The sequence below is a fragment of the Phascolarctos cinereus genome, unplaced genomic scaffold, assembly GCF_003287225.1.
Source record: "Phascolarctos cinereus isolate Bilbo 61053 unplaced genomic scaffold, phaCin_HiC Scaffold_1;HRSCAF=81, whole genome shotgun sequence".
Lineage (NCBI taxonomy): Eukaryota > Metazoa > Chordata > Mammalia > Diprotodontia > Phascolarctidae > Phascolarctos > Phascolarctos cinereus.
This window is the reverse complement of record NW_027555514.1, coordinates 18,339,774-18,354,346: the sequence shown is the minus strand read 5'-3', so window position 1 is coordinate 18,354,346 and position 14,573 is coordinate 18,339,774. Positions and strand designations below refer to the sequence as shown.

General features: G+C 39.7%; 1 protein-coding gene across 3 annotated transcripts in view; it reads right to left on the bottom strand.

Annotated features, from left to right (window-relative positions):
- The window catches only part of TAX1BP1 (Tax1 binding protein 1), a 79,290-nt gene that overhangs the window by 64,228 nt on the left and 489 nt on the right, over window positions 1–14,573 (bottom strand). For all 3 annotated transcript variants that reach the window (XM_020993361.2, XM_020993359.2, XM_020993360.2), the window contains exons 2-3: window positions 7,103–7,282; window positions 2,266–2,368 (exon numbers count right to left, since the gene is read on the bottom strand). In XM_020993361.2, coding sequence (XP_020849020.1) covers window positions 2,266–2,368; window positions 7,103–7,276 — 277 coding nt within the window. In that variant the 5' untranslated portion in view covers window positions 7,277–7,282. The remainder of the gene's footprint in view (window positions 1–2,265; window positions 2,369–7,102; window positions 7,283–14,573) is intronic.

The following is a 14,573-nucleotide window of genomic DNA, read 5'->3' as shown; positions in this document are numbered from 1 at the left end:
TGTAGTGGAAGGGGTAATTATGCAAAGTTAGAGATTAATATCATTTAAGAACAATTTCTATTATGAGTAATTAGTGACAGAAGGTCCTTAAAGGTCTCCTAATGCAATGCCTTCAATTTACAGATGATGGGAGGCATACAGAGACAAGTGAACCATCCAGGGTAAACGTAGCTGGTAATAATGTAAATGCTGACTCCCAGTCTAGCACCCCTTCCATCACAACATCACAGAGCCCAAAAATGGGACTCCAAAGAATGAGAAACAAAGCAGAATGAGGAATGGCTAAACAAAGCATGAACACAATGGAATACTCTATGTCCTAAGAAACAATGACTATAAAAAACACAGGTAAACCTGAGAAAACTTATATGAACTAATTCAAAGTAAAGCCGAAACAAAAGAAACCTACATGTGACAGAAATGGAAATAAGAAAAATCAAAACCAAATGCTGAATAATTATAATAATCAAGGCTTCACTCTAGAAGCAAAAAAATCATAAATTTCTCCTTCCTTTTCTTTGTGGAGGTGGGGGGAAGGACATAGAACACAGCACATAGCATGAGACTTGATGGCTGGCTTGGTTAGTTTTGTTTCTTCTTCTTTTTTTTTAAGGTTAGGATTCTACTCATAATGAAAAACGTTCTTCACTTCCAGAGACTTCACTCGCGATGGGCTCTGGGTGCTGACTGAAGCCTACTGTTTTTCACTTTATTTTTCTTGGTTTGTCATTGTTGCTGCTGCGATTGGCTTGCGTGACTCCACAGGTACAATGATTATCACATCGCTTACCTTTTCAATGAGGAGGGACAAGGTACAGAAAGAGGGAGGAAATTTGAAATTCAAAATGAAAGATAATGTTAAAATTAATTAGAATTCTTACTCTAGACAAAGAGGGAAGGACATATAAGAAGAAATGAAGGCCAAAAAAAAATCTTTTAAATGTGGCTACACAAAAAAAACTAAAAACAGTTTTCACTGATCAAATTTCATATAAGGCCTCATAAGATTTAACCTCATGGCATCACACAATTGAGAAAATGACCAAACGTATGTATATAATTTCATTACAGTAAAAAATCCTCCTCCGTAGCAGGGGTTTGGGGCCACACAGCAGAAAAGCTTTAAATTTACATTTCACAAACAATATCACACTAATAACTACTATCCTGACACAAACACTGCACTGTTTAAATATACAATGGTTTTTGTAAACAAGACAATTACATTTTCACAAAACGTAAAAATGCATCTGATACTTGTCTTCCTTTGGGGCTACCCTGGGAAACAGAAATGATACAAAAACTAAAGACATCAATATCTTTTTTTAAAAGATCAGGTAAATTATCAAGTAGAATAGCTAATAAAAACTTGATTCCATTTTATTCAAATAATCAAGTACTTTAAAAATTTACTAAACTGTAATTAAAACTGTCAATCTTACATTTCAGTAAAAAGAAAACTGATCAGCTTTTGCAGATAATACAACTTTTCCAGGATAGTAGGGAATTCTTTAGAGAACTCTAGTCTCATTAATAAAGCTAAATAACTCACTCTGAGCCTGTTCACACTCCATACAGAGCTAAATCTGTTGCATCTACCTCCAAGTAAAATAATTCTGCCCATCACCACTCCTGGTGCCTATCACAGACACAAATAAAACAAATAAATCACAGATTCACTTACTCTGATTTAATATCTAATTATCTAAGTTTTTATCTTATAGTTGAATCCTCATTAATCAGAAAATCCTCCCACAATGACCAAGAAATTGTAATATATTCACAAGACAGGCAAGAGGCTCTCTCAGGATCCCAATGGTCATGTCTCCTTCCAGCCAGTCGTCTTACCATTTACTGATTTGTTTCCCAAGGGTCAAGCCCAAGTAGGAACTACAAAAGAGATATTCACCTGAGGCCCTTCATACTGCCAATTCTCCTCCTTATTCTAAGATCAGTACTAGAGTTCTTAAATTTTAGTCTGAAACTGACACGAAAATAATGTCTGGGGAAGACACATCAAAGAAAAATAAAATCATTTACCAGAAGTTGAGCTGGAGAAAAATCTATTATTATCTGCACTAAAAGATTAGGGAATGAGGTGACAGGAAATACATTTCCAAATTTCGATAAACAAAACTTGTCTTAGTCCCCCAGCCTCTCAATAACTACATAACTAAATAGAACGTTACACTAGATGAAACTTTTTTAAAAAGCTGACACCAGTAAGATATCTACTTCTATCAGATTTCACAGGAGGTCTCTCACCTTGAAAGGACAATAAACAATTGACTGTTGATCCTTCCACATAATGTTCAGGCATTGGAGACCATAAAAATGTATAATAATCTCGAGCAGTACTCCAACCAACCTGAAAGAAAACAACCAAATGAATCGTTTGATTACAAATAAATAGTTCGAGATCACATTATATCTTACAGCAAAGCATCCTAAAGCCAAAATATACATTTAACAATGTTGAGAAATTAATATTTTAAAAAGCATGTCAAAATTTTTATCATGAATTTTTATTAAGCTAATAACTAAGGCTGTAAAAAGATCCTATATAAATTAAACAGGAGATAGTTTCAAAATACACATTAAACCGTCCCTCGATAGTCAATGTCTCTCAAAAAAAAAATCTAATGGAATACTATTGTGCAATAACAAATGATGAGCAGGTAGACTTCAGAAAAACCTGGAAAGACTTATATGGACTGATGCTGAGCGAAGTGAGCAGAACCAGGGAAATATCGTGCACAGTTAACAGCCACGTTGTATGATGACTAATGTTGACAGACTTAGCCATTCTCAGCAATGCAAGGATCCAAGACAATTCCAAAAGTCTCACGATGGAAAATGCTATCCACATCCAAAGAAAGAACTATGGAGTTCAAATGCTGATTGAAACAGACTATTTGCTACTTTTTTTCTTCTGTTGTGTTTTGTTTCCTTTCTCATGGTTTCTCCTATTGGTTCTAATTCTTCCTTACAACATCACTAACGTGAAAATATGTTTAATAGGAATGTATATATACAGCCTTTATCAGATTGCAAGCTGTCTTTGGGAGGGAGGGGGAGAAAAATTTAAAACTCAAAAGCAACAAGTGATTGTTGATAAATCAAAATAAATCAATAAAAAAAAATCTAAGAAAGAGCATATGGATAGAGAAAAGGAATATGACATACCAAACGGTAAAGCAATGATCATCAAAACAATTTAGTGCTGGTTAAAAACACAAGTCAATCAGTAGTATGAATCAGGTACCCAACATAGCAAAGCAATCGAACATAGTACCATAATGTTTGATAACCCCAAAGACCCCAACTATTAAGGTCTCACTATTAGAAAGCAGTGAGGTAGAAATTATGTTTACTTCAACATCGCACACCATATGCAAAGACAAGTGCCCACATGGATACATGTCTAAATGAATCAGAGGAGCAAGAAAGAAAATGACCCATGACAACCATAGATGGAGAAAGAGTCCATGACCAAATAAGTTATTGATAGAGAGGATCTTACAAGTTAAAATGGACAATCACAATTACCAAAATTTAAAAGTTTTTGTACAAATAAAATGCATGCTAGTAAAACTCAAAGGGAAAGAGTGAACTGAGAAAAAAAAATCTTTGCTGCAAGTTTCTCAGATAAAGGTCTTATATCCAAAATCTAAGGAAATGTTTCCTCATATACATATATATATATGTATACACAGACAGATAGACAGACAGATAGACAAGAGCCATTCCTGAATAGATTAATGGTGAATCTACAAATAAGCAGTTTTCAAAGGAAGACAAGTTCAAGCTATCTGCAGTCCTATCAAAGAATGCTCCAAATCTCTACAACTTTGAGGTCTTGCTTCAGCCCCATCAGATTGACAGTGATGACAGCTGCTGGAGGACTACAACAAAATACAAACATGAAAGCACTGTTTGTGGTGTTGCTAAGTTGTCCAGTCATTCTGAAACACAATTTGGAACTGTGCCCCTAAAGTTACTAAACTGTGCATATTCTTCTGATCAAGGGATACCATTATGAGGTCTATGCCCCCAGAGATCAAAGAAAGAGAAAAAGAATCCTCATATACAAATGTATTTATAGTAGCTCTTTCTGTTAAAGCCAAGAATTCATTTAGGGAATGGCTGAACAAATTACAGTTCATGAATATAATGAAATATTGTTGTACATTAAGATATGATGGGATGGACTATATTTGAGAAACCTGGGAAAACTGATGTGAACTGATACAAAACGAAAAAAAAATTACATAAGAATATTGTAAAGATAAACAACTAAATAAGATGTTAGAACTTGAATCAATGCTAAGTGGCACGCTACCCACTTCCTGACAGAGAGGTGATGGACTCAAGGTGCAGAATAAGACATAACGTTTGTGAATGTAGCAAATGCATGGATTTCTTTTGTTTGACTATATACTTATGTTATAAATTGCTGTTGTTCGCTTTTTATTTGAGGGAGAAGAATTTGGTGGGAGAATGGGGCTAGCAATAATGGTGCCATAAAAAGAACAAAAAAAGGATCACTGAAGCATTTTTTAAATTCACAAAAGGAAAAGAAATTCAAAAGGAAACACAGACAAGCAGGACAGCATGAAAGATGTTAAATTTTTTTATATATTTAAAAAGAAAAACAAGCTGTACCAAATGATTCAAAGTTTTATGTATAACCAATCTTTATTTTTCTGGTCTCCTTGGTATATGGGCATGCTCATCTTTTCTGGTGTTTGAACAGGCAAGATGAAAAGGGAGGAGAGAGGATAGGGGAAAACAGGAGAAAAGAACGGAGGCCAGGGGAGGAGAGGTAAAGACATGGGAGGAAAAGGAAAGACAGGACAGGGATGGAGAAGGAAAATTAGGAGGAGGGGGCAGGAGGAAAGGAAAGCTAATCTCCTAGCTCTGTACTTGTCATATTCAACAAATATATTTTTATCCATGTCACAGCTTATCTTATTATTAAGTGGCAATATATAACAAAAAACTGAAAATACTACCAGGAAAAGATCTATCCCCATTCAGAAAGAGAAATGAGGCCAAAAAGAACACAATGCGGAAAGGAAGAAGCCAACTGCCAGAGAGCGTATGACAGTAAAAATTAAAAACTACATGATAATGCCTACTTGGAGCACAAGAAAGGGCATAGGATTCCTTCACTAACACGTGACTAAGCGAGCAACTGACGTGTTAGGGGAGGAGCTAGAAGAGGAAGGTTCCTACACCCACCAAAATTCCTGACTTCGGCCTGAAAATCAGCATCCAAGCATTACACACGCTGGGCTGCCAGCCAACGGACACGGCTGAAAATATACTAGGGGCTAACATCAACCTGAACCACAGCCCTTTAGAAAGAATCCCCACCCTGCCTGTCACCAACTGTTTCCACACAAACACCAACCAAAACAAAGTTACAGGGAAAGAAGCACTGCACAGAAACAGTTTTGTGAGTGGGTGACTGACAATGTTACAAGCGGCGTTTTAATTGAAAGGCCTTCACAACATTGGGGACAAACCATTGTTCAAGGGCTCCCCAACCGACCCTATGAGCTCCTTGGAAGCTGACCCGGGCTGTCTTTTCCACTGACACTCCCACACACAAATGCTCTTCCACTCCGTGCAGCCGGCCCTCCGAGAGCTCGCTCCCTTGACTCTTCCAAGGCCTTTCTTACGCCTCCTCCTTCCTGACCTCTGTGCCTGGATCTTGCTGAGCACCACCCAGTCAGATACACACTGCTCTGCAAGGGATGGCTCCCTTACCCCGAGGCTGACCAACACTTTTCAGGAACCTTTCAAGAATTATCGCCCATCTACTCCCCATATTTAGGTGTACCCCAGTCTTATTTCTCCGCGTGCTCTCAGTGATATCATATGCTCCTATGGATTCAACTTCAGCTTTATTCAACGCCACATCTCCAGACTCATCTCCCTCCTGGGCTCCAGTCCCCCATCTCCAGCTATACACATCCAGATGTCCCAGAAGCACCTCATGATACCTCTTCAAGTCCCTCTTCCCAAAATTGGGCCCTCTTTCTCACTTCCCCACTTCTATTAAGGCAACCTCCATTTCTCCAGACATCTTGACCTTTGCTTTGACACTGGACTCCAAAGACTCCGAAGGACAGCGAGGGCTCTGCCTCACTCCAATGCAATTCCTCACACACAAGTCAGTCCATCCCACTCGTGATATCATCAGTCCTCTTCGAGAATGAAGGCCAAACACCAAGAACACCAGGAAGTTAGTAATAGCGATGCCAAAAAATACAGCCTTGGAACCTTTTTTTTTTTAATACAGAGAAGAGATTAAAAGGAAGCACAGAGAGGCAGGCAAGGTAGTTGTGCAAATAAGCGTAATATGAAATGAAGATTGGCCATTCCATAGAGAATGATCTTTTTGGGTTGTGCTGTGTGTGTGGAAATGCTTTGCTGAGGGGTGCTAAAGAGCAGAATGAAAAAAATGTATAAAGAAAGAAAAAAACTATGCAGACCAAATTCATTTAAAACAAACTACGAATTACTTTTGTATAACCAAATTATATTTAAGGAAATACAAGTCAGAAATCCCATTACCTAGAAGCCCATAAAGAATGTAGAACAGGACGGTCGCTGGTTAAATTAAGGTGAGGATTCTTAACCTCTTTTGCAACTCTCTTTGGCAGTGTGATGAAGAACTTTTTGTAAAATAAGGTTTTTATGTTTTATATGCATAAAATAAAATACATAGGATTAAAAGATCAATACTATTGAAATGCAGCTATCAAAACATTCCAAAAGCAAGTTCACAAACCGCCAAGGTAGAACTGGAGTTCCCAGGAAAGAAACCACCAGCTCCCAAGGCAGATGAGCAATCATTCTGCGGTTTCAAGTCTTACTGAAAAAAACAAATGCTCTAACTCCAGAAGAGAATTACTGAAATAAACTTGTGATCACTTTATTCTTACCTGTGTTTAGCAAGAAATTACAGTTACATAGAAGTATGAAAAGTTAAAATAGGTTCAATGTAATGACTGCTGTCAAGAGAACCTTTAAACCAACATCCAACTGCCTGCCTAAATCCATTAGGGAAGACTCGTTCAAGTGTTCTCACCTTAAAAATGCCAACCCAGTCCTTTGGGTGTGGACGGATGTACTGGGTCAAAGTGTAATGACATTCCAGGTGGGCATTCGGAAGGTAACTCTTGGCCACATTTTGAAAGATGACATGTGCAAAGTTGGAAGTCTGAAGAGTGCTTGACAATGGGACTTCTTGAAAGGATGTCATGTTTATCTGTAAGAAGTTATTAAGAGAAATCTTATTAACTTGCTTGATTTTTGCCAATCTTAAGTAAAAAAACTCTTTATCTGTAGAAAAAGCACATAAGCACCGACAGTGAAAACATCACAGAATGTTAGTGTCAGAAAAGACCCCTAAGTCCACACCTTACCTGAAAAAGATCCTCCACAGAACATATAACAGACAGTCAAGAATGAATGAACAGAGTGAATAGGAAAGCCAGGCCAAATGCTGAGAATAACAAAACAATACAATCCCTGCCCTCAGTCTAATAGGGGGCCGAATACAACAACAGGGAGTGATAGCCAGGAAAGAGGTGTTTACTCAGGGAAGTCAAGGGGAAAGAGGTTTGGAGCCAGACAGCAAATTTGCTGGAAGACCTCTGAAGAGGAACTTACTTTCAGTCAAGGTAGTCCATTCTAATTTTTGGACAAACTGACTGTTAACACTTTCCATAATGTAAAGGCCTAAGGGCAGCTATGTGATGCAGTGGATAGAGCACCGGCCCTGAAGTCAGGAGGACCTGAGTTCAAATCCAGCCTCAGACCAAACACTTGACACTTACTAGCTGTGTGACTCTGGGCAAGTCACCTAAGCCCACTGACTAGCCAAGAGAGAGAGACAGCACTAACAACTGTAAATAAGTGGGCTATGAGTATTTATTGGGACAGTTATCAATAATATGGCTCAGAAAGTTAATTAAAGGAAGGAAAACTGGGGACAAAGTTCAAAAGAACTGAGTAACCATAAATTCTAGTATATAAGAACTCCCCAAAGTTTTGGCTGTCGGTGTCAACCTAAAAGCGACAACTGCAGAGGCTTTGCCACCCTATAGCTTCTGGCCAGCCGAAGCAGGGCAGAGTGGGCATAACTAACCACTGCCGCTAATGTTCCCCCATTTGTTCCAGGACTTCTGTTACCTAGTCCATCCGGTCCAGAACTGGGTTCTCATCCCTTACTTAAAATTTTTTTTTTGGTCTTTGGACTTCAGCTGTGGTTTCCTTGTTATAGAGAGCAAACTGCCACCTTCTTGGCAAAGTATAGAGAACTGCCTCAGGCCCATGAGAGAGGAAGACTTGCCCTTCTCTTCACAGCCAAGATAAGCATGTCAGAGGCGGGCCTGAAACCCAGGTCTTCCCACCTCCCTTCCACCCTCTGGAGATGGTGCCGCCTCTCCAATAGATAAGTCATTAGCTCAACTGAGCCTCCAGGCTCCACAGCCTGACTCACTCCCCAAGCGCGGGTCAAACAAAGCCCTTCTGCAGCACCGATCCTGCTATAGTTAGCTCCTTTTCTCCACCCATCCCAGTACAAGCCCTTAACACCTCTCATCTTTTCAAGAGCCTAACTAAGCTGAGAGCCTCCAAAATCCTCCCTTTCCAAGATTTCCTCTACATAAGTGCCAAGATAACCTTCCGAAAGCCCAAGGGTGCAATGGATTATTCCCTCCTATGTTCAAGAATCTACAATGACTTCAGATTGTTTCTACAGCAAAACATTATAGACTGCAGCCTACTTTTCCAGTATTCTTTCCTACTGTCCCTTCTAAGGATTCTACACTTAAACCATACAGGCCTTATGAAAGCCACATTCCATCTCCGACTTTTTCCCATGCATGGAACACAATCCTCCTCATCTCCACTTCTTAGAATCCATAACTTCTTTAAGGCTCAGTCCCTGGGCCACCTCCTATGGGAAACTAATTCCCTAGTTGATTGTGTTTTCTCCTCCTCTTTATCATGTGTGGACATATATGTTTAATAATAATTGCTAACATTTATATTGAGCTTACTGCGGGTATGTTCACAAATCTTATCTCACTTGATCCTCACAACAACCCTGGGAGGTGGGTCCTATTATTATCCCCACATTACTGAGGCAGAGAGATATGAAGTGATTTATCAGAGTCCTACAGTTAGCAAAAGGTCTGGGGCTGTATTTGAACTCAGGTCTTCCTGACTCCAAGCCCAGCACTCCATCCACTGCTTACATTTGACATCCCTCTAGTTAAATGTAAGTATCCTGAAGGTGGAGATGTTTCTGTGCTTTTTCTGTGCACCTCAAGTGTCTAGCACCTGCATCAGCCTCTTGATGCATGAGTTAGTGCCCGGTCCCTTGGATTCCTGCCTAATTCCACTGGACTCAAGCAGTCTGTCTGAACCAGCCCACTCCTATTTGCTTTAATCCCTTCCTCTGACTTGGGACCATTCCTTCCTGCCAAGAAAAGTGCTCCTACCAGTTCCCTGTATTTAAGAGCTCTCAAGGCTGCCATTGTTCGTTGCCCTGAGATACACTCTATTAGTAAGGCTCCTCTAGTCTAACCACTGAGTCTTGGCCTCTCACGATCTGCCCCTCTCCAATAATAGTCAACACAGCATGTTTAAAGTTGTTTCCTCATTTGTAACAAAAATATGGAAACTACTAAAGAGGCTAGATTTGTTTTTCATGACTAATCAAATTTAAATCATTAGAAAGACTATTTAATTACTGTTGTCTAGTAAAACATATGCTTGCTTGCTTATCATCTTAACCTTGTCTGCTCAGATCTCAAATTAATGGAAATTGAATACAACAGAAATGTCATTCAGGAAATATCAAGTGCACAAAATCAACAAATGTGACTATTAAAAATTCACAGAATGGTCACTGGCTCAAAGAGTAGGTATCGTTTAGGCTGAGGTATTGGTTAACTCATGAACGGTGAATGCACTCCCAAACTACAAAACTTACATTTTTTCACATTTTGCTGTCTACATCTATGAGTGAAAAATAACAATTTGACTAATGCAGATCTGCTCCAAAAAAGCAATTTATTATTTTTATCATAGTAAGTCTTCCACCTTCAAAAGCTATAACACGACATAACTAATATTCTTCATGATAATCCTAAATCACCTTTTTTTAATCATTAAAGAAATTATCTCTAGCACTGTATTAACCTCAATTTGTTTCATAAGTCAATGAAAGTCTGTGGGATCAGGATTGCATTGAAACTCTAGCCTATAATTTAGTAACTGCTGACAAAGACTTTATTTAGAAAGACACCTTAAAAGTCAAAAACTTTCCATTCTGATGTCTCCTCACTTTTGCTTTATCCTAACTTTTCAAATTAACTACAGAAAAATAATTCAACTAAAAAATACAAGTATTAAATTTAAAAATTTTCACTCAAGTAAATGGGAAAATTGAAATGGTTCAAAAGCCATTAAAACCAAAATCTTAAAAGTCACCACTTCCTATTTTAAAAAATTCTTTTTTATAAAGATTAAAGTTTGTACAATTCCAAAATTTACTGCCAAAGCACATTATTCTATAATCTTCTGTGTGTAACAGAACTTTTCAGAGGAGAAAGAATTAAAGTTCCACTTAATTATTTAAACAGAGGATCTCATACCTTGGATTGATACTGAACCCTTCCTGACCTGATATATTCCCAAACTGGTTACTCCTGCAACATTGCCCCAAGGGCAATATCTGCTCAAAGGGAATAGCAGCCAGCAGAATATTCTAATTCCCACTAAAACTAACAACTGCCCCCCCCCTTCCCTCTCTACTTTAGCTAGCCCTGCCCACAGCCCTGGGAAGATGAGAAGTATTTCTTCATGAAAAAGGTTAGAAGTACGTTTAAAATCAGAAGATCTCACTGTGTGCATCTGCGTTGCCCGAGCTGAGTTAGTGGGTTGGTAATGGGTGGGTAATGAGGCCAAGGCCCCAGATTTCCTCCTTCTCAAACTCCAGTCAGTCAAATCTAATCCATGTCAAATCTTGAAGTTCTAAGCATAAAACTCAGGAAGTTCTTTTTCCTCAAACTCATACAACACATATGATTTTATGGAATGCTGCTTCCCAGAGGTAATCCAAGTGAAAAAGTAGTTTTCTTCTTTAGACAAAGGGTCGGTGTAAGTCGACAAGCATCTATTAAGCACTTACAATGTGCCAGGCATTGTTCCAAAGTGACAGGAATATAAAGAGAAAATGAATAATATAATTTTAAAACATCAATTCATTATCCAACCCTAAAGAGCACTGTTTTTTACTCATTGTACTTGTATGAATTTTTACAGTCTACATTATAAGAAATTAAATTCAAAACAAAAAATGTTTCTTGATAATGGCTACACTGGAGGCAGATTTAATTGGAATGATAATATTCACATTTATAAATATTCACAGTATTAATAGGATTATTCTATAAATGGCAGCAGTGCTCTGAATTATTTTAAGCCTAATACAAGTAACTTGCAATATATATAATAGCATGAAACTATTAGTTTATTAAAGCAGGGTTATCATGATTTTCTTCCCTTTCCTTCTATTCCAACAAATTTAATATCTTCAAATCAAAAACTGACAGTTGGATAATCCACAACACTGCCGACTCTGGCTTATCAAACGGAATAAAGAATCCTTTCTATCAGTTACCTCAAATTCTGCTAACCTTGCCTTCACCTGCTCCCTCAAGCCCTCTGACTCTAGTTTCCAGGAGTCTCCAAAAGACTCAAATTCCCTCTCTTTCTGCTTTTTCTCCTCAAAACCCATTGGAGAGAGTCCCAGGAAACCCACTACCTTCCCTGTCTGCAAACAGTACCATTCCTAGAGAAAATACAGCCCTACCCCATTCCTAGAAAAGAGAAGCCGATCACACTTAACACCCTCCCCACAAGATAGGGAAAGCCACAACTGCTAGTTCCAAGGCCTCCCTCTCACTTTCTGCTACCAGGTGTCCAGGAATGGGAAATCAGTTTAAAATGAGTGAAAACTGAGGAGTCAAAACCAGGAGTTTTGACCATAAAGACCAATACTATATATTATAGCCCACTTCCACATTTCATGCTGCCTATCCAAAATCTCCAATTAAGTCCTCAGCCAGCTAAACCCAATTTCTTGGGACCCTTACAGGCCACATAACAAAATTCTTAATCTTAATTCTAAAGGTAATAATTGTACTGTGCATTTCTGTGTACAGTCCTATATAGAGTTCACTGTGTGAGCACAGGGGGAGCTCAATAAATATTATCTATACTTCTCTATGCAAATTTTTCAATCCTATAAGGACAAAGGACTGTTGGTTATCACGTTCTTCCAGAATATTAACAATAGCCAACATTTCTACATACTGCATCATCTCATTTGCCCTTCACAAGAATCTCATAAGGTCAATGCTATTACCCCCATTTTTTACAAAGGAAGAAAGTGAAGCTGAGAGAGCTTCATTAATGCCTCGTTCAGGCTAGCACAGCTAGCAAGTGTCTGAGGCAAGATTCAAAAAGTCAAGTCTCCTTGACTCCAAGTCCTGGGACCAAGCTGACTCTGTTATCAAGCCACACTGCACTACCCATTTCACTTGAATGAATTGAACAGTACATACAGCAGGAGCAATCCTTAGCCAATTTAAATAAATATAAAACACTGAAAAGATTCATAAATTATGTCAGTTGTCATAAACTTTTTTCCAATTGCCTTACATAATTTAGCAGCTCTAAATATTAGCATATATAAAGATGATAGAAAGAGGGAATTGACCTATGACTTTATTAAAGTAATAAAGAACTTCCTGGATGAGGAAAACTCCTTCTACTAGAACAGGTCAGAGCCTTCTCTTAAACTTCCAGTAACAGAACAGGGCCTAGGGAACTTGCCCCAAGCTCACATGGCCTTGTCAGAGGCAGGAATTGAACCTAGATCGTCTGGCCTCTGAATCCAGCTCTTAAAAAGTCAAGCAACTTATAAGCAAGCAAATAACTGAAAGCTATTTAACTGAAATAAAATGAGCCAGTGTATTAAATGTTATTACTTGTAGTGAAAGTGATGTCAAAGTGATGTCAAAGTGGAGAAATCGGCTATATCTCTATTCATTTTTGGGGGGGGGAGGGTGAGGCAATCTGGGTTAAGTGACTTGCCCAGGATCACACAGCTAGTAGGTGTGAAGTGTCTGAGACCATATTTGAACTCAGGTCCTCCTGACTCCAGGGCCAGTGGTCTCCATCCATTTTTAAAAACTATGTACAACTCACACTGCATTTTAATTGCATATTCCACCTACAGACACCTGAAGAAAGAAGATCAGCATTTTGAAAGCTTCAGATTATCCATGCTTTAGCTCACTCCTGCATAAAGCCCTTCAAATAGAGGTTAAATATCTACCTGAATACCTGAAGAGCCCCTCAGCACTCTGAGAAGCAGTATCCTTTATAATGTTATAGATATGTCAAAAATCTCACCCTCAAAGAGGTCTATATTGCCTCTGTTAGGGAATTTGTATTTATTTGTAGGTTGAATACAAGCAGGTGGAATGCAATGGCTTGCACACAATTTTGTTTCATAAATTAGCCAAGGGGGATAGGCAGCACGTTCAGTCTGCAAGGTCAGAATATGAAAAGAACACTGGACTTTTCCAAGCTGTAAGTCTGACTCTAAAAGGGTAAACAACACGAGCTGTTTATATGAATATTTAAAGCAGTTTAAGAATTCTACCATATTGTAAAATCTACACCCATGCGCTTAACTGGGAAGGGAAAAGGAAGGTAAGCACAGCGCTAAGCCCCTTAAGATATATTATCCCGTGTGCTTGATCCTCACCACAATTCCAGGAGGGTGGTGCTATCATCACATCATTTTATATGGATGTTTCAAGAAACTGAGGCAGGCAGAGAGGAAAATACCTGCCCAGGGTCCCCGAATGGCAAGTGTCTGAGGCCGGATTTGTCCTCCAGACTCCCAGCAGTGAAGGGAACTCCGGGGTACACAGTCCCTCCCTTCCCGAAAGACAGATGGCCACTCGTCTCTAGCTCCTGGTCAGAAGGTGGCCCGGGGCGCGCAAACTGAAGGTCCCACAAGTGCTAAATGAGGGGCAGGGTCCTGCAGACCCACTCTGCCTAACCACCACCCCCTTAATTTCCTTTGATGTTTCTTTAAAACCCACAAACTTCTGACGCCCGGGACCCACCCCACTTGCTCTCCAGCCCAAAGTTAAGACGTAGGGAGACTCCAGCGCTGCCCAGCCCCCCGCTATCCGGTGACCCCTAGCGCAGCCCCGGGACCGGTGAGATCAGTGGGCTCCCCGCGGAGCGCCGGGCCCAGACCGGCACATTCCGGAAGTACGCGGAGCCCCTCCCCCTCCCGAAGGGCCGGCCCCGGCCCCGCCCCCTCTGTCAGAGACACAAACACCGGCTCCCGGCGCCCCGCGCTCCCCTCCCCCTCTCGACCGCCCCACGCCCACGGGGCCCTCGACCGCACCCCCGAGGAAGGAGGAAGGGCACCTTTCGTCAAGGCCCCGCCCCTGATT